At 43.3% G+C, this 24,988-nt stretch overlaps 1 protein-coding gene across 2 annotated transcripts in view; it reads left to right on the forward strand.

Moving 5' to 3' along the window:
- Window positions 1-1,872: 1,872 nt before the first annotated feature.
- The window catches only part of PIEZO2 (piezo type mechanosensitive ion channel component 2), a 320,283-nt gene continuing 297,167 nt past the window's right edge, over window positions 1,873-24,988 (forward strand). For both annotated transcript variants that reach the window (XM_063326530.1, XM_063326531.1), the window contains exon 1: window positions 1,873-2,127. In XM_063326530.1, coding sequence (XP_063182600.1) covers window positions 2,064-2,127 — 64 coding nt within the window. In that variant the 5' untranslated portion in view covers window positions 1,873-2,063. The remainder of the gene's footprint in view (window positions 2,128-24,988) is intronic.

The raw sequence follows: 24,988 nt of genomic DNA on the forward strand, positions 1-24,988 counted from the left end.
AAACAATGCCGGGGTTGACTTTCCCCTGGGCTGATCAGATACTTCATTAGCAGATTAAGTACTACCGGATCCTAGCATTTTACCACCTGCAAACACGATCACTCAGCATATTCCCAAAGATGGATGCATACAGAAGCCTACACCAGAAGACTGAGAATCACGTATCCGGGCTTGGTTCAGTGTCCAGATGGTCCGGATGAGCCGCACCGGGCCTGACTGCAGGAAGGGAGGGAGCGATGTCCCCAGGCTGTGCCCCGCCACTGAGTTGTCACATTCATCCTGCTGGGACAGGGGCTGCTCTACCATCTCTGTTGAGGCAGACAGATGTTACGTTTAAACTCCATGCGCACGCTCATGTCCGAGTGGGAAAGGATGGTACTTCTTCCTCGGAGGCTTAGGATTTCATGATATGGGTCCTTTGTGATATGGCTCCTTTTAATGGACTTGTTAGGCGTATTGAATTAGCATCTGTAACTGATTTTTCTTAGCTTTCCTGAGAATTTTCATGCATGTAAGTCTGGAGTTCTTTACTTTCTAGGTATTCTAATGTCAGAGTCAGTGAGCCTGTTATATAGTATTTGACTATCTGAATAATTTGCCATTATTCATAAACCAAAACCTGGATATCCACATGGCTCAACACATGCCATTTGGACCCCCAAAACACAAAGATTTTTCTTTAAAAGGCCCTTTGTATTTTCCTGTGAGTCACACTCAAGTTTGCAAACATTTTTCTCTGGAACAGGGAGATAAAAATTATTTTTTTTTTTTTTTAAAGCAAAGGGTGCTTAAGTAATCACAAGAGTAAAAAAGGCAGGACTTCAAGAGCAGATCTAAGACTTCTTAGGTTTGAAGTAGGACTGGATGAGGTCCTTCACCCAGAAGAAGTGCTGAGAATTCCCGTTGAGGGCTACAAGGTCGCTGTTCCCGCTTTCCCCTGCTCCAGATCTCGCACGAGAGCCACGAGTTCTTTCCAGCACTGTCCCCGCCGAGAGGACGTTCTGTCTAAACTTGCCTGGTTTAAGCAGGAACGATTGCGGTGTGCTGCCGAAGACTAAATGGGCTTTTACTTGTATTAATATCAACATGCACAACTTTCTATTTTACAGCATCACCATTTCAACCCAAACTACTAGGTTTATCCAGCGCTCGCACCAGGGATGCACCAGCTGAGCCTTGAAACTGCCCCTTTAAACCCACAGCCCTTTCTAACCAGCACCATATTTTAACGGGTAAAATAGCTTTCCAGAAAAGTCAAACACATTCCAGCCACCGCAGATCTACTTTTTTCTTTTTTTTTCTTTTTTTCTTTTTTTTTTTTTTTTCCAGGCGACAACTTTCTGGTGGACTTAAACGCGCTGCTGAAACCTGGGCCGGGAAATGAAGCAATTGGAGAAAACTGGTTGTCCGCTCCAGGAAAAAAAAAAACAAACAACAAACAACACAAAATAAACCAACAAAAAATTAAGTGAAAAATAATAGTAATTTTTAAAAAATCAGGTTAAAAAAAAATATATATATATTCCAGTATAAAAAAACACCCAAAGACCAACACGAAAAGAAGGGTTAAGGAAAACGGGAAAGCTCTAAGGGCAGAACGGGGGGGGGCGACAGCGCGGTGGCAGGACGGTCCCAAGGGGGGTTGGGGGGGGGCAGGAGCAGGCAGCGAGCGCCCGGCCCCCTGGCGGCGGGGCGGGGCGCGGGGCTGCCGCCGGCTGGGCCGAGCCGGGAGCGGCGGAGCTGGGGGGCTGCCTGCTCCGCTCCGCGCTGCCGGCGGAGGGCGGTGGGGGGAGCCCCGAGGGGGCGGGCGTGTGTGTGTGTGTGCGTGCCCCGGCCCGGGGGGCGCGGCGCGGCGAGGCGCTGGTGGCACGGGCAGCCGCCGGGATGCGGCGGGAGGCGTGAGGCGGCGCGGCGGAGGCGAGGCGAGGCGAGGCGGGGGGACGGGCGATGCTCCGCCGGCGCGGCGGCTCCGCGCACGGGCGGATCTAAAAGCGGAGGTGGCGGCGCGCAGAGAGGGACGGCTCTCCGGCCGGCCGGCCGGCCGCGACCCCCGCCCCGCCGCGATGGCCACCGAGGTGGTGTGCGGGCTCACCTTCCGGCTGCTCCTGCCCGTGTGCCTGACTGCCGGTACGTCCCTACCTCCCTCCCTCCCTCCGTCGGTGGGTTGCGCGTCCCGGGGGCCGCCGGACCGTCCTCGCCGCCCGGCTTGGGGGATGCTGCGCTCTCCTTCCTCGCGGCTGCTCCCGCGTTCCTCTCTTTCCCCAAGAAACTTTTAAACTTCGCAGCTCACCCTTTATTTCTTACCTATTTGTTGTTATTAGGCGGGTTTTTTTGTTGGTGTCCGCCCTGGGGGTGCGGGGTTCTCACGTGTGGCGGGGGCTCCGCTCGCTGCCGCAGCGGCGGGGCGCGCAGCGGAGTGCGGGGCTCCGCGGTTCCTCGCTCAGGAAAAACTGCCGCTGGCTCCCGTGCCCCGCGTCGCCCCGCACCCTCGGGGAAGGCGTGAGAGAGAGGAGGATTCAGCCCTCCGGGCATTTTGGGTCATCTGCCTTGTTGGGGGCTCGGGGGTACTTTGTAAAAGCGAGGAGTGAGCGTGTTTGGGAAGGAGCGGCTCTCTAATTTACGGAGGTTTTTCAGGAGGGAGATTTTTCTCCTCTTGAGAGAGAAATTTCAGTTTATTAAATCGCGTTACTTAGCAGGCGGCCATCCAAGAAGGGAATTATTTTTGGATGGAGGACTGCGGTGTCCAGCCGTGGGTGAATATGTTAATATTAATCCGTGCCCTCCGCACAGTTTGAAAATAAAAGTCTGAAGAAGCAACGATCGCTCGTTAGGTCGGTAGGACGACGGGCTCGCCTCGAAAGCCGCGGTTGCGGAGGGCGGCGCGGCCGGGGCCGGGGCTGGTGCCTGGCGGGGCGGTGGGGGCCTGCGGGGCGGGAGGAGGGAAAGCGGGGGTCGGGGATGGTGCCCACTCCCCGCAGGGCGCGGAAAGAAACCCCTCGGCGTCCAGCCCCGCGCCGCGCATCCTCCGCGGGCGGCGGAGCGGTGCCGGCTGTACTTTGCGCGGCCGCCGCGGGGCTGCCGGGACGGTCCCGGCCGCCGCCAGCCCCTTCCCGGTCCCCTTCCTGGCCTCCCAGGACAGGGCTGCCCAGCGGCCCCCCGAAACACGCAGACTTCCCAGGGCTTTGCCCTTGACAAGCCCCGTGGTGGCCTGGCCAACGCCGCTCGATCTCAGCATCTTCCCTCTGCCGTGCCTGAAGGTCGCAGACGCTCTCGATCCGACTTCTCCGGGAATGAGGACGTGGACCCCATCCTCAGCCCCGCCAGAGGCGTGCGGGACCCAGGCCGCTCCCTGGTGCCCCGTGGTGTGCAGCCCCATTTGTTTTCATGGACTGGCAGTGAAAATGCGCTTTTCCCCCCGTTGCTTTGGTTGAGGTGGTGTGGTGAGTGCTGTTAGCGGGGTTGTACGAAGGGTGAGATGGAGGCAGCTTTCCAGCCCATCACCAGTGCTTACACCCGCTTTCTGCGCCTTCCAAAGCCTGTGGTCCCCCTGCAGGTGCCTAGCCCTGCGCTTGATGGCCACTGCTGGGTCTGGGGAGGCCGTATTTCCCCAGGCCCATGGCAGCAGGTGAGGGCCCCCGCCTGCTTTGAGGCCATCCCTGTGCAATCTGGAGTCAGTGCCTTGGTGGTTTGTGGGAATGCTGTGTGTGGAGGAGCTGGGTGGTGGTGGATGTGGCTGGCAGCAGGTTGCCCTTGAGGCCGAGGGGTGGTGGTACCAGGCAGGTCTTTCAGTGCTGGGTACAGGGCACCCCTTGTTTGAAACCTGTTGGGCTCCGTCAATGTTTTCTTTAGTCTTGTGAAAGATGTTTGGGTTATGGATGAGGATGATTTTGCTGAAAAGACACGTGGGGAGAAGGGAAAATTCTAGAAGATAGGTTGTGTTCAGGTGGAATTTGTTTATACTATTCCTAATAACATAATATATAGCTGTGATACTGGAATAGTGCTGGTATTGTTCTTTCAGGTGCTCACTCTGGTTCTTGCCAAACTCTTTCTGTATCAAAACAAGTCAGATAAAACTGTTTTGCTGTCCTGGTTCCTGATATTTAGTAATGCAGAGGTATTTTCGCATTGCAGTAGTATCTCCACAGATGAGAACTGATGTTGTCATGAATTGCTTATGGTCATAAATCTTATTAATTGAAGGTTAATCGAAACATAAAACCTGAAGGAGGGACTTCCCGTATTGAGTATGAAAAAGAAATCCCGCTGCGGAGCTTTTGGTTTTGGACCCAGTGATCTTATTCAGTTGGATTTGAGAGAGGAATCAGTAAATGAACAAACATCTTTTCTCTTAGCTTAATTTACTGTGTCTGTAGGTGTTGTTCTTTTCCCCTCTACAAGCTGTTAGCAGAGCCCTCACTGGGGTGAAACCTAGTTCAGGCTGCTTCACTTCTCCACTTCTCTTCCATCCGCACCTGAGTTATCTCTGAGCCAATGCTCTCCTCCTTTCCAAGGCATCAAGAAAGGGTTTTGTGGGCTTCTGGAAAAAGGCTTTTTAGAGTTCATATATCAGGGTGATGTTTTTTGTATGACTTACGGTGAGGTTACATCCGCAGCTGAAAAGCTGCCACGAGGATGCAGAGTGATGCCTTGTGTCTCCTGCCCCTGTCTGAGCAGTAAATGCGTCCGGCAGTGCCAAAAGGGTGGAAATGCAGAGTTGTTCTTTTGGTTCAGAATCTCTGTGTGTGTGATTTTAAAATGCTAGGTAGGTTACTCTAGTTTCTCATCGTGGTATGATTTGCTTTTCTGTTTCTAAGAGTAGAAAGTAACAAGGCTGGAGAGCCCTGATGAAGTGTGTGGAGGACTATGGCAGCTGTGGCAAACTTGTTAAAAATAATGCGTCCGCTAAGCTGAAGGATGATTTCTTTAAATACTTTAGAAATGCTTAATGCTTTAAATCCTTCATACTTTAGTATACTTTATAGTATAATAATATACTTTTTTTTAAAAGCAAGTAAAATTTAATACTAACGCTAGTTATCTTTGCTCGTATGAAGTACTTTCCAAGCATTGATTAGGACCACGTAACTGAGATAGCACAATTCCTTATAAGAATTTTTTAGGATCAGATCTGTAGCACTGAAGAGTGTAATCTTGTGCAGGTAAGCCTAGATGTATCCATTTATAGCTCAAGACTGACGTGTCTTGAGCGTCTGCTGAAGGCAGGAAATTTAACATGCGTAAAACGAAAGACTTTGGAGATTGAAAAGCTGACTGTGGGCTTATGACTTCAAAGTTGATCCACCATCATGTTATTTTCATGATAAAATCTTATGTTCAGTCTGTTGCGAACCTGGAGCTTAAACGATAACTCAGAGTAATGTGAAACTTCCTTGAAAATGAAGTCTTGTGTTCTGCAGTAAACCAGAGAGAATTGGATTTGTTTTTTTGTTTTTTTTTTTTTGTTTTTTTTTTAGTGAGATTACTGCAATGTGGTATTTTCCTGTACCATAGTAGTACAATGGTGAAAAAACAAATACTAAAATGGAGGAGAGGGAGCTTTTGGCACTGGAGGTGGGAAGCGGGCTTTTTGTGTTTTGTTTTTTTAAAGTTTGAGCCCTGGCGTGAACCTGTCTCTTTTCATAACTCATCTGAACTTGAAACATACAAAACGTGATTTGTCTCTCTGACATAAGGCATCAGAACAATCTTTTGCTAATTGCTTTCTTTGGTTTATAAAAACTTGAACCACAAAGCTGCGGTTTACATCACTTCATAACAATTTTTAATTATTCTGCTTCCAATTGTTTTACTTCACAGACAATTCATTAATTTTCTTTTAAGCAAAATATTATTATTTTCAAATGGGATGCTGGGGGGGAAAAAAAAAATGCTTAGAGAGAACAGCTTTCTCTGGTTTTTTGACTGATGCTGCTGGCTTGCGTGTTACCAGCAAAGAAGCTTCAGTGAAGTAGCTGCTTGGCCCGAGTGCTTCCGACAAGTTACACTTGCTTTCTGAACTCCTGAATTTTGACTCTGAAGTAAGAATTGTAGGAACTTCTAGAAAGTTGGGGTTTTTTTGTTGCTTTTTTTTTTTGTTTGGTTTGGTTTTTGGTTTGTTTTTTTTTTTTTTTTTTGAGAGGGTGAACACAGGTGTCAGTGTTTGGTAAGTGATGGCAGGTAAAAAGAAAATACTTCAGAGGTTTTGTAGGTGACAGAGTTCAGATGTTAGTTGGAAGTTTTCGCTTGTTTCTTCAAGCCAAGTCTTTGAACTCCTGGCAAATAGCGGGAGTTGCTTTTATTTCTCCTTTCAGTGACTGTGATTCATCAGAATGATACCGAATGAATCAGAGCGATCATCTCTTCAGGATATAAACAATGTGCTACAGAGAATATTTTTTTAAAGCATACAGAGTATTTTCAAAACCAGGTATATTCAGTTGTTGCAAGTTCCTCGGAGGGACTGAGGTCCTTGTTCTGCCTTGCAAGGAAAAGGTAGATTCCAACAGGCTTGGCTGCTCTTTGACTTTTATCCCCAAATTAACTAGTATTGTTGAAAACTTTGGAGGGGAAATATCTGCATTACTACATTAGCAGGTATTAAAATGCTGTTAAAATCATGTGTTTTAAAGAGTGTTTCAGAATCCAGTACCTCCCTATATGTTTTGATGTGTTAAACTATTGCTAGTCACGTTTTCTATAGATAAAGTTGGATGACTCTGTAATATTAAGGCAAGTCTGTGGAGGCAGTGAACCATGCCGTGCTTGGATTATTAGTTTTTTGGGTACTTGTCATTGATTTCACTGGAGATAACTGTTCAAAAATGATGGTAAAATACGACATTTTGTTGCGGTTTTCAGGCGACTGAATGATTTTTATGTCCCCGTCTGTACAGGTGATGTCAAGGTGATGACAAAGCAAATTGTGCTGCAGGACGGTTCGGACGAGAGGGCAATTTGCGTAGTGACATTGCATGTGACAGTAACAGTACACACGTGTGGATGTGTGTGTATGCATACTCACTAAAAACCTCTGACATATTCTTAAAGTTGAAACGAATTTCACGATAGTCAGTGAGAGCGCTGCTTGGTATGCTCTAAAATTGGTTAGTTACTGAAAAGAAGGCAAAGAAAGGTTAAACTTTTTTCTTTTTTGTCATTATAGTGGTACTGGGGAATATTTATTGTGATGTACTGAGAAGAATGATAGGGACCAGCATGAGGGAGATTCACAGAGACTTCCCGTTATGTTTTAAAACTCTGTTGTTGTCCCAAAACACTCATAAAAATGTTAGTCACAGCAACAAAAAGTCTAGGAACCCCTTAATGGGTAGCATGCTAAAAAAACCCACAAAACAAACTTGGATGCCAGTTTGCGCAAGAGATCCTAAAATGGCTGTTAGGTTTCCTTCCCCTCTTCAAATGCTTTAGAAATTTATCTGGCTTCTTTTATTAAAGGAAGTTTTTCCTAGTTCAATGGGAGCAGGTGAAAGGTGTCAAGGGGAAGAAATATATACAACCTTGCTGGAGCAACATTTTCCAGGCTCGTAGGCATAGGGTTAGATTTTTCTTGTGCGCAGAAAGCAAATGTCATTTCAGTCTCTGTGGCTTCCATCTTAGGTCAATTAAGATCCAGAGAAAAGTGTTTTGGAGAGAGCGAGGAGGCAGCAGTCGCCTGCAGGCAGGGTGCTCCATCTCTTCTGTAATAGCCATCTCAGGTTGACTGCCTCTGCTTCCCCCTAGCACACAGGCTGGGAAACTCTATTTAAAGAGGCATCCTACAAAAAATGGGAATAAAACGTCTCTCCTTAAGTTCTTACTACCTCTGCTTATTTATCCGAACCGTTCTGTTAAGGGGTTTGAATCTGCTTAATGGTGAAGATGAGATAAAGCCAGAACCTATACATTTGCAGGGCTTAGGGCTTGCCCGGAAGGTAACTCATTCCACAGGCAGTATTGAACTTGGGAATGGAAATCAGTGGGAGGCAGTCGATTGGAGAGAGTTACTTGGAGAAAGTGGACAACTGGCCTGGTGACTGTAGGAACCGGAAAGCGTTTGGATGCTTTGTTTGTAGTGCTGGAGCTCACGGGTATCGGTTGCAAGTCATGTCACGTGTGGAATTCCCTTTCGGTCTTTTAAACTACAGGTACAACACTGAGCTGTAGATCTGGTTTTTTAATCGGAGCAGTCAAATCATAGCATGAAATGACAGAACTGTTGTGTGTTTTGGGAACAGGTAACTCATTTTTTCTGAGGGAGGTCAAGGAGAAGAATGGTACTCTTCTTGCACCTGTACATGTATAGCCACAGTGCTCTTTGACTTCAGGTAATTTCCTAGAAGCCCAGAAATGTGGGAAACAAAAATTCTTAGACAGCGGGCTGGGGGGACAGAGTGCAACGATTTTAACCACTAAGCACTAAAATAATTTCATGGTGCAGCTTTACCAGCATGTCTGTTGGAGTTGCAAATGCTGTCAAAAGCAGACCAACTTCAGAATGGCTGGTGGTGCTAGAAGGACTCTTGGAAGGCAATATTAAACGGATCGCGTCTGAGAGGGACTTCAAATGATGTGCCCCTTCGTAACAGTAAAATCTTTTTCACATCCGTGTAACACTCCTGGATGTTTGCACTCCGGCTTTTCTTCTTGACATCTCTTTTCTCTTTTCATGTTGAAATGCTAGCCCTTGTGAAGCTGAAGTGTCTTATTTCGAGGATAATGTTGTACTTGAAGAACATCAGCAACTGCTTTCTCACGTCGGACTGCAGCACTCTAAGAAACGGCCTGTTTGCTTTCTGTCATGAAGAACGATGTTAGCAATTGCTAATTAGTGAAGGAGTCTCTGTAGTCAAGTAGATTGTACAAGCCTTTGTAATATCTTTATGCGGTTCTAAAGATGCTGAAGTACGACTTGCTAAGCTAGTAAAAGGCTGTATAGCGGGTCTTTGGGGTTGGTTTGTTTTTTTCTGTGCTGCAGCAAATCGATCAGTATTTGTAACTAAATCAATCCAGCTTTGTTTTCCAGGGGTAAAAGTTTGCTGTAACATTACTTTTGTGGTGATCACAGGTCTTCGTGCTGTCGTCTTGACAGGTCTGTGAAGCTGAGCAGGTCAGAAGCTGCCAGCGTGCAGATAAGAAGTTTTCAGAAAAAGTGCAGGTGTTGCTGGCAGGAATATGAGTGTACTGGCAGAAACTGGTATACTGGGGGTTATTTTGTCAGATAAACCAGCTTAAGATTTTGAACATTAAAAAAAAAAAAGTCCACAAGTTGAATTATATAATATCTTTATTTTGGTGCATTTGTTAGAAGCATGTCCTTTGATGTATTACTTTCAGGATGTGGTTGAATTAATGCACTTCTCTCCTGAGAGTCTTACCTGTCCATTTCCCGTCTCAAGTAGGTGGTTGTAAAACATGAACGTCACATTAAGGTTGCTATTCCGTATCTTAATTTCTTTTACATCTTTAATTATGAGCAGCAGTGTTAGCTTTGATAAGATCCTGTAGCAATGAATTCCGTGGGTGAACTCTGCCGTGGATAAAAAGGAGTACTCTTTAATTCGTTTTCAGTTTGTTGCCTTAGTAAATAATCCTTTGGATGGGAAAAAGTATGTATAATCACTTAAATCAACAACAGTCTAGTGTTCTGTTTACTCTAACGCTTTAGAAAAACATTTGCAAGGCATAAAATCAACCGTTAAGATTAACTGTAGAAATTAACAGCTCTGAGTTTCCTATCAATTGTCCAGGTCTGAAGAGAAAGGGATGAGGATTATGTAAATCTGCCTTCCCCATAAATAAAGAGTTTTGGGACACCATACTTTTACAATTTGAATCATTAGGAGTGCAGCGTAGCGCTGCTTCTCCGAGCTCATTCATATAGTCTTCAGTTTGGAAGCTCTTTTGGAAATGAAGTAAAACTTAAAGAAGTGAGTCGGTGTGTTTGTGAGCGATACACTAATCGCTCCCTTTTTGGCAAAATACTATGAAGCACGGGACTGCAGACATTACATACTCTGTCTACTGTTTCCAAGCCACTGATTTGTTAATGTAGCTTGACAGAGCCATAACTTAAAACTGAAGTGTTTAAGTGGTATTAGAGTGAGGGTCAGTCCTGCTCCTTGTTCAGAAGTTGCATGGGAGACTGAAAATTATTTCCTTAACAGATAAGGGGGTGTGTTCCGGATTCTCACTGTGCTGAAGGATACGCAAACCCTATGTGGGAAAAGAGATGCTAAACCAGTGCTGTCTTTTCCCTAGTGGTGCTAATACCACGCAATGAACTGTATGCTGGTGTTTGTTTTGGTGAAAGACATGCTATTAGAGAAATTAGCTCCTGGGTAATTTGAGGAACTCATAACTCTTTTTGCTAGCGGTCCTTTATTCCAATTTGCAAGTATATGTGTAGCTTTTAACCTTGGTTTAGCTTTTGTTAAATGCAGATTGAGGTTGGAAAGGCTCAGAAAGGAACCATCGGTGAAACATATTAGGTAGGTGGTGTACCCCCCACCTTGTAATCTGAAAGTAAGCCTTTCTCCAAATTGATAGATCTCCAACTGTATCACGGGATGCTGATTACAGCATTACATATCAGTGATATCGTTGATCTGCTTGTCTAGGAAATCACCCGCTAACCTCTAGCAAGCAAGTACAGTGACATATACTTTTAATTTCGCTTTAATACGTGCTCATATGTTGGAAAATGTCTGGAACATGCAAAATGTTTGCATGGTGGCTGCACCTGTTTGTCTTGTGTTTTTCTTCCCTTGCTATATTTGTGGCTTTTTATGAATTCTTTCAGAAGAGCAGTTTCCTGGTCACTGAGAATAGATTAATTCATAAGCCAAGGGCAAGTGAGGGAAATTTGGCTCCAGAAATCCTGATTTATGTAGAAAACTCTTACTACCATAAAAAAATATTAGCTCATGTTGTCATTTTGTTGGCCTACTTCTATGAGAGTATTGTTAAACAATATTCATAGCTGTAATATGATTGCTAAAACATGTTTCAATTCATCGGTCCTTCGCTCAGCGCTTAGAATTTTAAAGACCTGTCCTGTTACATTCCTTAATAACGCCACATTTTTTTGACACAGATACATACTTATATCCACTTCCACAAGACAACAACCTAAAAGAAACTAAATGTTTTAACCTTTTGAAACTTTGTCAGAGACCAGACTTTCTGGGATATGTGTATTACAGGGCATCTTTTAGAAGGAGCACACTTTCAGTTGCAAGCATGGAATTATAATTACTTTCTATAATTCTGTAATTACTTTCTATAATTCTATAATTACTTTCTACATTTTTGCATGAGTCGTTGGTAACATCATTTTCTTTGATGGCAATAATTGTATGTTTCTGTGTAGAAAATGGTAGAGAAATATTTACACCTTTTCTGAACGGTAGATTATAATATTGTTTTCTTCAGGTTGTAGTGCTGTCAGTCAAAGAAATTCCATTGTGATACATGTGCCACCAGCCAGAGAAGCTGCATGATCTTTTTGGTTCTTTCTCTTCCTTCTTTCTTCTGTAGACATTTAACATGTGTCAAATTAGTGTTTAATTTAGAGAACAAAGATCAGTGAAGTATGACCCATCTCTCTTTTTTGTTACCTAAATGCTAGGCATGTGTATTTGCAGTATAGTGCTATGTAAATAATAAATACCACTTCCATAGCTTATTTTCTATAAATTGCAAGGAAATCAATAACGAGCTTTTTTAAAAAATAAATCCTTTGGATAAAACGCCATTCTTCTGTTCTTAAAAACAAAGCTTCTGGTAAAGATGATCAAGTTTAGCGCTTTCTTCCATCATTTCAGTGTATAATTGAGGAAGAAAACCAAACCCAATGTGGTACTGTGTCTGTTTGTCGCTTTGTGAAAATATGTTTCAACTGGGAAGATCTTAATCTCCATAGTTTGTGCTTTTCAGTACAGTGCTTATAAACCTGTATACAGACTTTGATGTTCACATTTTCACTGACCTTGTTGATTGTTTTCTTCTGAAATCTGATCAGGTTTCTTCTTGTAACAGAACAGAACAAAAGCCTCTCCTATGGTTTTAAAGATTTTTTTTTTATTATTAACTGTTTTCATACATTTGCTAATTAGAGGAACTCTTTGTGATTTATTTATATGATAAATGAGCTTCTCCTTCTTGCCTAATGTGACACATTTTTTCTTTTACTAAGGTTTCATGCTCTTCTCGCCATGTGGTACATTGGTCAGGACCTTTGATCTTTGTTGGGCAAAAATGTGTGTGTCCATATTACTATAAAAATGCACTTCCCTTCTTGCTCCCTGGGAGGGGCCTGTCATTTCCGTGGGGTGTAGTTGTGTTTGAAAGTCTTCCTTATGTGCTTGTTAGCATAGCGGATCGTACAGCTTAGCTCAGAGCTTCACTGTTTCCTTACTCTCTGGTGAAACGACCTTCACATTCCCTAAGGTACAGCACAGAAAAAACACAGTGGATGGGGGAGAAAAGCCTCGTCAGCCACACAAGTCATATTTACTCTGTACCACACGAGCCTTAAATGTACTCCCACCTCCTTTTGAAATAAATCCAATAATTGACTTAATCTCCTTCTGTAATGGCTGGTTGCTCTTAACGGTGGGCCTTGTAATACTTGGAAGGGTTAGCGTTCAGTGACGTTTGTTTTCCATCACTCTTCTGCAAGTGATGTCTTTGTCATGAGAGAAGTCCCTAGTCTGAGAAGACTGACCCTATTTTACACTTCCTCAACCCAATGCCGCTTTTTTCCCCAAGTTCTAATCTTTCGATTTGTTTGACCTTGAAACACAATGCCTATGTGTATACTCTTCAGGCAAAATATAATACGAAAAATACTGTGTATATATACAATTTTATTGATATAATGTATTGTAAAATACCCTTCTGTACTGTTTAACCCGTCAGCCATTTGTTCTTATTGAACTGAGTCAACAAACTCTATCATGGTGGCCATTAGTGTACACAAACATCAAAACCTGTTTCTCACAGCTTTTCATTGTCATCTGCAAATATAGCATCACAGTTGCTTGAAGACCTCTACAAATATGTTTCTTGTTAATTTGCTGAAAGCGAAAATAAGCATAGTCTTTTTATGCGTGTTTAAAAAGATCCTTGCAGTTCATTGTACCGCTGCGATTTTAAGCAAAAATTGCTTTAAGATACAACAACCTTATGTGAAATAGGCCACTGGCAACTTCTGGCAGCCTCAGGCAGCCACTCCTAATATCTAGATTTTTATCATAGCATGCAGACATACTGAGGGGTGTAGATAACCCCACTGTGCCCTTTTGAGGGTCTAGAAATGAAGGTTGGCCTAACCATTTAAGTTGATCCCTTCCCACAGGAAGAGGAGAAGTCCACATTAAAATGCAGAAAAGAGACAATACACAAATTCTGTTTCCTACAACTTGGCAGCTTGTTCATGAGTTATATTGGCAATGGTAAGGAAGTGGCAGAAGGTCCCAAATGATCATTATTGTGCCCTGGAGGATGAAGCTGTTGGAATTGCTAGAATTGCAGAAGGAGGAGGATATCAGGTTACTTCCTGCCTGTATTTACTGTTAGTGTATTTGGGGGCATTCTGTTTGTTTCTTTCCCCTGTGGAGGAAGCTGTTTTCCTGTCGTCCTTGACATGGAAAAGTAGTACAATTGTTCCAACGCTACACAATATTGCAAACTGGAAGGAACAAGAAAGTCTCATTACCAGAGTATTCTGCCTGCATAATTAATACATGTTAGTCATTGTTGAAATACACTGAAATAAGAATGTAGCAGTTGTTGAAAAGAAAACAAGAAGGATGAGATAGCTGAGTCGTTGAAACTAGCATCTGTTTTGAGGAGAAAGAATGACGTTCTCCTGTGGGACAAGTAATTCCATAGTTACTCAGTTTGGGTTTCTCATACATTCTTTTGAAGTGGTTAAGGTTGTCCGCTCCCCTGCAAGGTTTCTGGGGTGATTACAGGATGGGCTCTAGTCTGTCTGGTGTTTCCCTCTTCATAGGATCCCAGGCCAGAAGGCACCTCAGGAGGTCTCTTCTCCAATCTTCTGCTCAATGCAACACGGAATTTAGACGTGATTGCTCAGCGCTTTTTCCCATTGCGTTTTGAATGTTTCTGAGAGGGGAGGTCTACAACCTCTTCCAGTGCTTAGTTAGCCTCACAGTGATTGGTTTGGTTTTTTCTTTCCACCCATATATCCTCCCCACTTCAGTTTGTGACCCTTGTCTCTCAGTATGCACCTTTTTAAAAAGCCTGGCTCTGTCTTTTCTATAACCTCCCCTTAGGTGTCAGGGGGCTACTGTGAGGTGCCCCTGAAGCTGTCGCATCTCGTCCTGCAGCCTCTCCTCATGCGACTTTAAGCTCCCGCTCCGACTGTCTTGGGGACTTGTTGAAGTTTATCAACATATTTATTGTCCTGAGAGGGGGACAAAATTGCACGTGGTATAGAATCATATAATAGTTTGGGTTGGAAGGGACCTTAAAGATCATTTAGGTCCAACCTCCTGCCATGGGCAGGGACACCTCCCACTAGACCAGGCTGCTCAAAGCCCCATCCAGCCTGGCCTTGAACGCTTCCAGGGATGGGGCATCCACAGCTTCCCTGGGCAACCTGTGCCAGTGTCTCACCACCCCCATAGTGAAGAATTTCTTCCTGATACCTAATCTGAATCTACCCTCTTTCAATTCAAAACTGTTAACTCTTGTCCCATGACTATACTTCCTCATAAAGACCCCTCCCCCCAGCTTTCCTGTAGGCCGCCTTTAGGTACTGGAAGGCTGCTAGAAGGACCTGCTCCAACACGGCCATGTCCTTCTTATGTTGGGGGCTCCAGAGCTGGATGCAGTACTCTGGGTGGGGTCTCATGAGAGAGGAGTAGAGGGGCAGAATCACCTCCCTCAACCTGTTGGTCATGCTTCTTTTGATGCAGCCCAGGATGTGGTTGGCTTTCTGGTCTGCAAGCACACGTTGCCAGCTCATGTTGAACTTCTCATCCACCAACACCCTGAAGTCTTTCTCCTCAGGGCCGCTCTCAATCCATTCTCCACCCAATCTGTATTTGTGATTGGAATTGCTGCAACCCATGTGCAGGACCTTGCACTTGGCCTTGTTGAACTTCATGAGGTTCGCACAGGCCCACCTCTCAAGCCTGGCCAGGTCCCTCTGGATGGCATCCCTTCCCTACATCATATCGACCACACCACACAGCTTGGTGTCATTAGCAAACTTGCTGAGGGTGCACTCAATCCCACTGTCCACGTCATGGAAAGATGTTGAACAGCACCGGTCCCAATACAAACCCCTGAGGAACTCCAGTTGTCACTGATCTGCACTGGTACTCCAGATATGGTTTAATGAAGGCTGAGTAAAGGGAAATAATCACTTCCCTTGGCTTTGCTGCTGTTGGTATAGTCCCGTAGCTTACACTGAATGCCACAAGGAAGATCTGATTGAAATCTTTTTCACTTTGTTTGGGTGTGAGAAACAGAAAGTAGACATCGACCATTTTTATTGTTCCTTCAAAAAAAACCCAACGCAAACATGACCAGAACTTGTAAACTCTGATCAGAAGATCATAAGTAAAAATAAATTGATGTTGGGTATTATATCTCGGCAGTTAGCATTGGTACCCAGGCAGAACTTGCAGGAGTTTTTCTGTCTCGTTTTTGATTTAAGGACCAAAGTATTTAGTCTTTACAGTAAATACTATACTCTCTCTCCTCACATGAAAGTATATGCCTAAGTGTGTTCTTCAAGATGTCCTGGTTATGGCTTTTGAGTTTCGGTTCTAAACTGTACAGCAGCAGGTCTTGGAAATCCTGCTGTGAAGAATTGTGTCTTCAAGTCTTGCTCTAAACTCACTGGTACCTCAAATCTCCCTCGGAGAGTCCAGTTTCCCATTCTTGGTTTTAAAAATAAATTAAGAGATGTACAGCCACAGCCAGTATCTGTAGGGCATGTTCTGATTTGCAGTGTCTTAACACATACAATATGCATCTAGCGGCTCAAAAAGGTCAACCTTGCGTTTCTCAGCTGGAAGTGCTGATTATTAATGAATGTTATTCTGTAATGTTGGCACAGTCATCTGTCACTGACTTACAACGAACAGAATGATGAATTAATACAAGACCTACACCATTTCTTTCCAGTATCAAGAACTGTCCAATGCTGGCATTCTCTAAGGGGCCAACTAGCCAGTAAATTATTGTCATTATTTTCCCAGCAATCGTGGTCATGTACTTGAGTAGTTTTAATTAGTCAGTATTTCTTGTTATTCTACAAATCACTGGCAGATGATTTGTTTTAAAACCACAGGAAAAAAATCAATTCTGAATGTTTCTGTATTGCATTCTTTTCTCCTAGATGATCTCCATCTCATGTAGTATTGACAAATTACTTTTAGCAGTAGTTATTTTACTGTTGGGTTGCAATTTTGAAACAAGTATTTGAAAAGCTGGCTTGCATTTTGGATATATGAAACACTTGGTGCTAGTCATTCACAGAATCTGCTGTACTGGGTGTCATAGATCCAGCAGAAGGAACTGTTTCCAAATTTTTGCCTGAAAATGTCAAGAATTATTTATTTCTTTGACTGTAGTGTTTAGTTAACGGTGCTGCCTTTACAGGGTCAACGCACTGTGTATTGGAAATTCTCTCTCATTCTACAAGAAGCACGGGAGAAGCTGCAGTTTAACTGTATGAAGAGTTGAACCGTTGGCTGCGTGTAGCATAGCTAGCCTTCGTTTGATAGACGGCAAGTTATTGATATCAGAAGTTACACGCAACTACTGTTTTTTTTTTTTTGTTGTTGTTTTTTTTTTTTTTTCCTGTTCTGTACACGTCCGCCCTTTGGTAACAGGTGATTTCAGCATGGGCAAAAATAACTGATGCAGGATACTTGTAGCCACCCAGTGGACTTTTCTGAGGGCTACTTATGCTGTTAACTGTTGTAACTGTGTGGGAAATGTCCTCGTGTTTTCCTGTAGCTTAGCATTTGCATTTTTCACTGTCTGCGTCTGTTGCTCCTTCCCTCCTTTGAAAGATTAACACCACCCCCCGTGCAACGCTACAAATAAAAGCTGTACTATGTCATCTGAGAATATCATTGCAGCAGCATCATGCGCAATTGTTCTTTTTGTTTTGTTGCCTCATTTGGCAGCCTGTTTCATCTGTGCCTCAAACTGGTGTTTTATTGCAAGACCACCTTCATTTCTAAATGGAAAACATTTAAAAGGTATATTTGTATGTTCAGGGAAATGTCAAGATAGCGTGTGTTTTAAAAATTGGTCTAGAGATATTGGTAATTTTAGCTTCAGAGTTTCATAAAGATTATATGTTCAAATATTTCTGATATTCTAGTAGTAGTGTGTGTGTACTTTTCCTAGCATGTGGGAGTAGAAAAAGAACTAAAGAAGGTGCTCCTGACTCTCAGAATTGCCAGACTCTGTGTAACTTAATCGTGCTTGCCTGGGAATACCCATCCTTTCTGCAGATCAGACCTGACAAGTTTCCTGTTTGCATCCCACGTCCGTGCATAAGGAGTGAGTCAGATCTCACATAGGTGGGGAGAAGGAGCGTGCTGCAGAACAGTGTTTTACAAACTTGTGTTACTACTAAAGGTGGTAAAGTAAATCAAGGTAAACGTGCTATTGTCACACATTGGGACTACAACTTTTTTTTTTTTTTCTTTCCTTGAGGTGGTGCATTTAAAATGTGCTCAGGTCATTCATTCTGTTAGGAACATTGTTTTTACTGTTTTACTGTTCTTTGAGGTGTTGATGTTGGTAGCTAGGATTTGATGCACGTTGGTTGCTTAATTGATTTTAAAATATCGTCTTTCAGGATGGCAGATTCTTTAAAGCATTTATGTTATCCTATATTTATTTTTTTAAAGTAATGATTCCTTAGGCAATTGTCCAAGAACAAGTGCTGTCAGTGCCAGAAGGTTAGTCAGAAAGGCCAGTGTCATCGTTCCATGAATTAGATAACATATAACACACCATCTCATTTTAGCAAAGTTGAGTAAATCAGAGGAAGATGTAAAATAAAATGAGAAAGAAACTGTTGTTGCTGTGTTATGTAACTTGAGATAACGAACCATCAGTTTATCATTCCCTTCATTCCCGAGGTATGTTTGCATCTAATTAGATCGTTCCTTACACTGAAAATAAGAAATACCTGAGATTCAGCCTCAAAGTCAGCAGTAGCAGTCTGTGGTTAGTGTAAGACCACAAATGATGTCAATAAATTAATGATGTCGTGGGTATGCACAAACAGCGGAGAAAGAGATACTAGGAATGCAGACTTGGGCGCAGGCGAAGGAAAGTGTCTTTCATGAAGTGGTTAGTAAAAACTACAGGAGACGCTATCAGTGCTGTTTGCAGAGCTGCTGTTAGCACAATAGAGTGAAGCTGTTTGTTTCATGTTGTTTTTTATCAAAATCCTGGTAGAAAGCATTGCCCTTCAAGGACCACTGCCACAGGTTGCAACATCATCGTCTTTCCTTAGGAACAAGGGAAAAGATTCCTTAGGCTGGCAGAGTAGCCTTCGCTGCCAGCCTTTTTTTCCTCTTCTTTTTAATTTTTTTTTAGCTGTTCCCGTCTGGTTATATCCAGAATAACAGATTCAAGGCCCTCAGCGAGGTTGAGTGTTCTGAACAAAAACACAAGCAAATTGCTGTCATCATTTAACATCCTCCTTTGCACTTTTCCTTTATGTGTTTTTGTTGGTAACCGTGTGAAGATCGCATCGTTCATTGCAGTTCACCACAGCTCCCTGTCTGTCAGTTTTGTATTATAGTAAATCTAAGCTCATTATATATTTAGATTGCTTCTAAAAGATCAATTACTAATAAGGTAGAGGTAACATAATAAAAACTTTTATGACAGCCTTGACCTTGTAGTATTTGAATCTTTGTATCTTGCATTGATTTCTTGTGAGTTTTGAGTGGTCAGCATCCTGCAGTAACCATCTCTCTTCTTTTTTTGGAAATAACATTAGTCAAATATAGAATGGGTAATGCTACCTGATCTGTCTTATAATTTAAAAATGATTGTAGCAAAGATGCGATAGGACTCATTTCTTTGAGTCAGAATTGCTGAAAGTGGTAATATCAAACAATTATATCCTAATAAGTTACATGACGCTCCTATAAGGGAAATCAGGATCCTTTGTAGTTGTTTAATGGGCAAGGGAAAAAGTCAGGCTTAGCCTTACATGTTTTTCTTGGGTATGTGATGGAGTTCTCGTAACTTGAAAGTAGTTACCTTTAATGCACCCTGAAAAATCTGAAACTGGTGTTAGGACCGAAAGAAAAATCAAGAGAAAACTTAATTGTATTAATTAGTGGTATGAAACATGATATAAAGTTAACGATTTAATTCAGGTATGCCATTCATTAGATACCTGTAAGACACACAACATGTGCGTCACATTTTTTTTGCTGGCATCCTACGAACTAGAAATGGAAGGATTTAACACTCAAAGGGTCTGTGTGCATGGATGTGTTGGCAAAGCCAAAGTCCCTGTGAAAGAGCTAAGCTGGCTATGAGATGAAATAAGCTCATAAAAATTGTAAAGAGGATAAATATGTTCACGATGATGTGAGAGAGATAAATTTGCCGTGGTTAAATCTGGAAAGGTGCGAGAGCAGTTTGCCTGGTTGGGAACACGACCAGCACTGTTGAAAACATCTGCCGGGTTGAGGGTCAAAGACGGCACAGCACATCCAGACAATAACCGTGCGCTTGCTCCGATGCCTACTTCACCTTTCACCCGTGTTGAGTGTCAGCGGGCACGGTGTCTGCCGGGTCTCCTAGTGTCTGCTGAAAATGTACATGAGAATGTGGAGGTGAGAGTGTGTTTCTCTCCAAACATCTCTCTCTTTTCAACCTGTGAATGAGTTTGTCTGTTAAAATACTCCAGGAGGGGTTTTGGTTGGTTTGTCTTCCTTACAGTGCTTGTGGAGACATCACCAGATGAACCGCCTAGGTTGTTGGCTGGGATGATGATTGCACTGTTTCTCTTACAAAGAGCAAAACTTTGCAGAGGGAAGTCCAGTTACATCTTTTATGCAGTAATAATGGAATAGCTTGATAATGATGTTGTCTTCATGGCATTACTGAATTCCTTGACGTGTTGTAGTGAAATCAGCTTTCAAAAATGTGAGAGTGTAGATGTACCTGGTTTTACTGCATGAAGTAATTTATTCCCTTTTGTGGTAAATGCTATAAATCTGTGGCGGAGGTATAAATAAATGTTTGCTCCAGTACCAGAATTGGTAGGTGGAAGAGTTTTACCCTGCGTTATCCTCCCATGTGGCGTTAGAAAGAAAGGGTCTGGAAATTCTGTCTCTGAAATGAGAGTGGGAGAGCAGAATATTACAAATTCAGGTCTAGTGGTGGGAATGGATTTCTTCTTTATGTAACCAGAGGGTGTGTGGACACACACAGGAGGCGTTTGAAAGTATATTTAAAGTACCTGGTGGATGAAATTAAACTCTTTCAGCTAATGATAAACAGATTTCCCTAGTCCACAGTAAAACACCGGGTTATTTCGTTCAGTTCTGTGGGGATACAGATATTTTCTCTCCTTCTAGTGTTATTGTGCACTGGCTGATTCTCCTGTTTATGTTACAAAATTTATTTAATCATTTTGGCACCCATGAGGAAACAATTACTCAACTTTGCCTGAAGAGATTGACGGAGCAGGACAAGTGCCTCACACAGTTTTCTGTGGTGGATGTTAGTGTACATGTTGATAAACAGTGAAGTGTCCAGTACTTAGATAAGTATTATGCATGATTTTCCTTGCTACTAGTGTACACAGAAGTTAATCATATTTATGTATGTGTAACAATTTTTCTGTGTGAGGCTCTTGTAAAGAACTGTGCCGGATCAAAGTACCGAGATGGATGACTGTTGTTTTGGACAGATTTCAGAAGAATAAATATTCATCTAAAGCTGTAACTTCGTTGGTGTTTTGCAATTCCCCTTTAGAAACCGCCTGCCCTCGTGTGGGAGCCGGTCTGCTTCTCAGCTTGCCACTTTTTCTGAAAGAGCGAGCCACGGCTTATAGGGATTGTATTCGTGTGACTCCAGAAAAAACAGTCACCTTCATTGGAAGCAAATTGAGTTACATTTGAAGAAATACAAATAATTTACTGACCTGCTGAATGTCACAGGAGAGAATCATTAATGAGGAAGATAATTATATAATAATGTGATTGTAATGAGATCGTGTGTTTCAGAGTATTTTAAGCCCATTTTTTGAAGGATTTGAAGGCAGGCAGACAAGGGCAGTTAAGCGAAGAATAGAAAAGGCGGCAAATGGAGTATGAAAGGTGGGAATACAGAGAATGAGAATAAGGAATATGTTAGTAGAGTGAGAAGTGGGGTAGGAGGTGTTTATAGAAAAGAGCAAAGAAGTCACTGGCTGTTTTTTTTTTTTTTTGAGAAAATGAGTAGATGGGTTCAAAGAGATGAATGATGTTTGGAAGCGGGATAGGAAGATGAAGATGACAGCCAGCTATGCCAGCTGGGAGACCAATAATAAAACCAGCAAATAACATTGTCAGTAGAAAGTGATGTGGCCAGCAAGAATGTCTGAATCCTAGAAATGACAGGGAAGGAAGTGACAGGACTTCCATAAAAGACTGAGGGTAGTCGAAGGGATGCTGAAATAGAGAATCAAAGATCGCATCCAAACTAACAGGCAGTGAAACCAGAAATGGAAATCCAGAAGAGAGACAAAGGTTAAACTTATTGTGTTTCAAAGAGCCTCAATTTGAGGAGATGTCCAGACACCCAAGAAGAGACATCAGAAGTGACAAATGTGAGGTGGCGCTGAAAGGAGGGAGCGGGGGAATATACGCATCTGGAAATTGCTGAGGATGAAATTTGGTACTCTGGGCTTGGCTTTTGATTTCAGGGGATGAAGTATGTTACTGTGGAGAGGGTGATCTGGTTTTGTGACTTACATCAGCCTCTGGTGCATTTCAGAGTAATGTGCTTTTCCCAGAGATGATTGAAATTGTGGAAGAATCCGTGATAAGTATTCTTATCTGTTACAACTTGACCGAGGTACAGACCCACCTACTTTGGGAATCAACTGATTCTAGCTTTCATTTAAAAAATAAAAAATGGAAAAAAAACCCCAAACAAACAAACAAGGTGTCTATAATGCTAGTGTATTTTTTTGTTGTTGTTTCGTCCTAAAAGTTATTCCTAAATTTGGTTTCCTTTCCTGTTTCTGTTCTTGCTCTTCTCTCTGTATTTCCTTTGGAGGCTGTGGTCCACAGAGGTCTCTGGGATGCATGGTGCTCTGTGTTCCTGCTGCCATCCTTCCTCCTACCCCCACCCCACACACCCCCTTTGGTATGCGATGTCTCCATGATGAATGGTGGAGAACAACAGTTCTCTAGAGTATGACAGTCTAGGACTGGCTTGTCAAAATTTGATCAAAGTAGTGGTGTGAGTTGCTGTGCGAGGGCTGACTTTAAAAAGTGAAGTAGAGCAACTGCCTGACTTAGGCCACCTTGTGCTTCCCATGTGGTCTAGACTAGACAAGTGGTCTGTGCGGTGGGTGGGGAACTGGCTGACAGGCCGCACCCAGAGGGTGGTGGTAAATAGCTCTTTTTCAAACTGGCAACCTGTCGTAAGTGGGGTCCCTCAGGGATCGACGGTGGGCCCAGTGCTGTTTAATATCTTCATAAGTGATCTGGATGATGGGATGAAGTGTACCCTGACAAAGTTAGCTGATGATACCAAACTGAGTGGGGAAGTGGACACTTTGGAAGGGAGAGCCACCCTGCAGGAAGACCTGGATAGAGTGAAAGAGTGGGCTAACAAGAACCCCATGAAGCTGGGTAAGGTCTTGCACCTGGGAAAACATAAAGCAGGAGTGCAGCACAGGCTGGGATCTACCTGGCTTGTCCTGGTGGACAAGCTCAATGTGAGTGAACGGTGTGCTGCTGTGGCAAAGAAAGCCAACAGTTGCATCAACAAGGGCGTTACCAGCAGAGGTAAAGAAGTCGTTATCCCATTCTACTCAGGGCTTCTCAGGCCACACCTGGAATATTGTGTTCAGTTTTGGTCCCCACTATACAAACAAGACATGGACAGTCTGGAGAGGGTCCAGGGAAGGGACACAAAGATGATCAAAGGACTGGGAAGCCTGCCGCATGGGGAGAGGCTGAGAGAACTGGGTTTGTTCAGCCTTGAGAAAAGAAGGCTTAGGGGAGACCTTATCACCATGTTCCAGTATTGAAAGGGTGTCTTCAAAGGGGATAACTCTTCCTTTTACAAGGAGTCTCGTGGAAAAGGCAAGGGGTAATGGGTACAAGTTATTCCTGTGGAGATTCTGATGGGACACCAGAGGAAAACCTCACAATGAGAACAATCAGCCACTGGAATAATCTCTACAGGGAAGTAGTGGATTCCTCAACATTGGATGCCTCAAAGATTCAGCTGGACGGTGTGCTGGGCCATCTTGTCTAGACCGTGCTTTTGCCCAGAAAGGTTGGACCAGATGATCTTTGAGGTCCCTTCCAACCTGGTATTCTATGATTCTATAAATGTTGGGCTGGATCATAGAATCATAGGGTTGGAAGGGACCTCTGCAGATCATCTAGTCCAACCCCCCTGCCAGAGCAGGGTCACCTACAGCAGGTTGCACAGGAACGCGTCCAGGCGGGTTTTGAATGTGATGCGGTTCCTGAGACATGGTCCCAGCGCTGCATGCGGTGGGGTGGCTGTGTTGGGTAACCAACAAGGATGGTGGTCCCTCAGCAGGTGCAGGGTCTTGGTGCCTGGGGCCGAGCATTTGTGGAGATGATGTGCGTGGCCATCGGCTCAGCAGAGATGAGGGCTTGCTGTTCCTGTGCAGAGAGACTCCCCTGGCTCTCTAGCCCGAGCCCCGGGGTCCTTGGGGCTGCTGGAGTGCAGCATGGGAAGGCTGCCTTCCTGCCGATGCTGGATATCACAGGCATGACAACCCCTGCTGCATCCTCAGTGGAGAGTGATCCTCGCTCCTCCACCTCCCCCGTTCCTCTGTCATCACTCACACATGGTGGCCGTTTGAGTTACCATGGTTTGCTGCTCAGGGCAGTGGTGGGTGATGTTTCCATTCGTCTGTCTTAACTGTATTTCACAGTGAACCCAAGGTTGCTGGGTGCAGCGCCTTCTGAATTAGGCAGTCAGCCAGTGTGAAATACATTCTCATTTTATGAGTCAGCGGCTCTCTGGTTCGTTAAAATCATGGTTGGTCTTATCAGCCCCCGTCAGCCAGGAGTGGTGTTCAGTGGTTTGCTTGCCCGGTGAAGAGTCGGCTCGGTTTTGTCTTATGTCTCTGAATTGTGTTTTATTTTTTAATTCAAGAGAAGTATGCTCTTTCTTATGCTTTGTAACACGTGAAAAACTGTCATGATCACATAGGGATACTTTTTATAAATTAACTACATTCTTGTATTTTTCAGGAAATTTGATTTTTCTTGGGAACATTATTTTAGTCGTCTCATGTCTCACTGGGTTATGACCTTATTATACTAGTGCAGCAACTAGGTCTTTAAGTTTCTTCTTCCAGGACATGTAAAAATAATTAACTGGTGCTGTCATACACTGACTGAAAGGATTCATACAAGCATGTTTATTCTGTGCTTCGTATTGTATCACCAGATCAATCTGAATTTCATAAAATGCTATACAGGCCTGAAACTCTGATTCTTACAGAATTTTTTAAAATTTGGAAATCAGTTTATTGACGTTTGCTTTTGTTCAGAGAGAGAAAAGTTTTTCTTGTGTCTTCTGTTTCACTTACTGTGTATATCTTTTATTATAAGGATTTTTTCAACAATATTTCAAAATAGTAACTTTGCTTTCTCATTTTTAGTTTTTTTTTTGTTGTTTTTGTTGGTTTTTTTTTTTTAATATTAACATTTTAAGGCAAAAGTTGAAGGTGGATTTATTTCAGTGATCT

Source organism: Chroicocephalus ridibundus, chromosome 2 (genome assembly GCF_963924245.1).
Source record: "Chroicocephalus ridibundus chromosome 2, bChrRid1.1, whole genome shotgun sequence".
NCBI classification, from domain to species: Eukaryota; Metazoa; Chordata; class Aves; order Charadriiformes; family Laridae; genus Chroicocephalus; species Chroicocephalus ridibundus.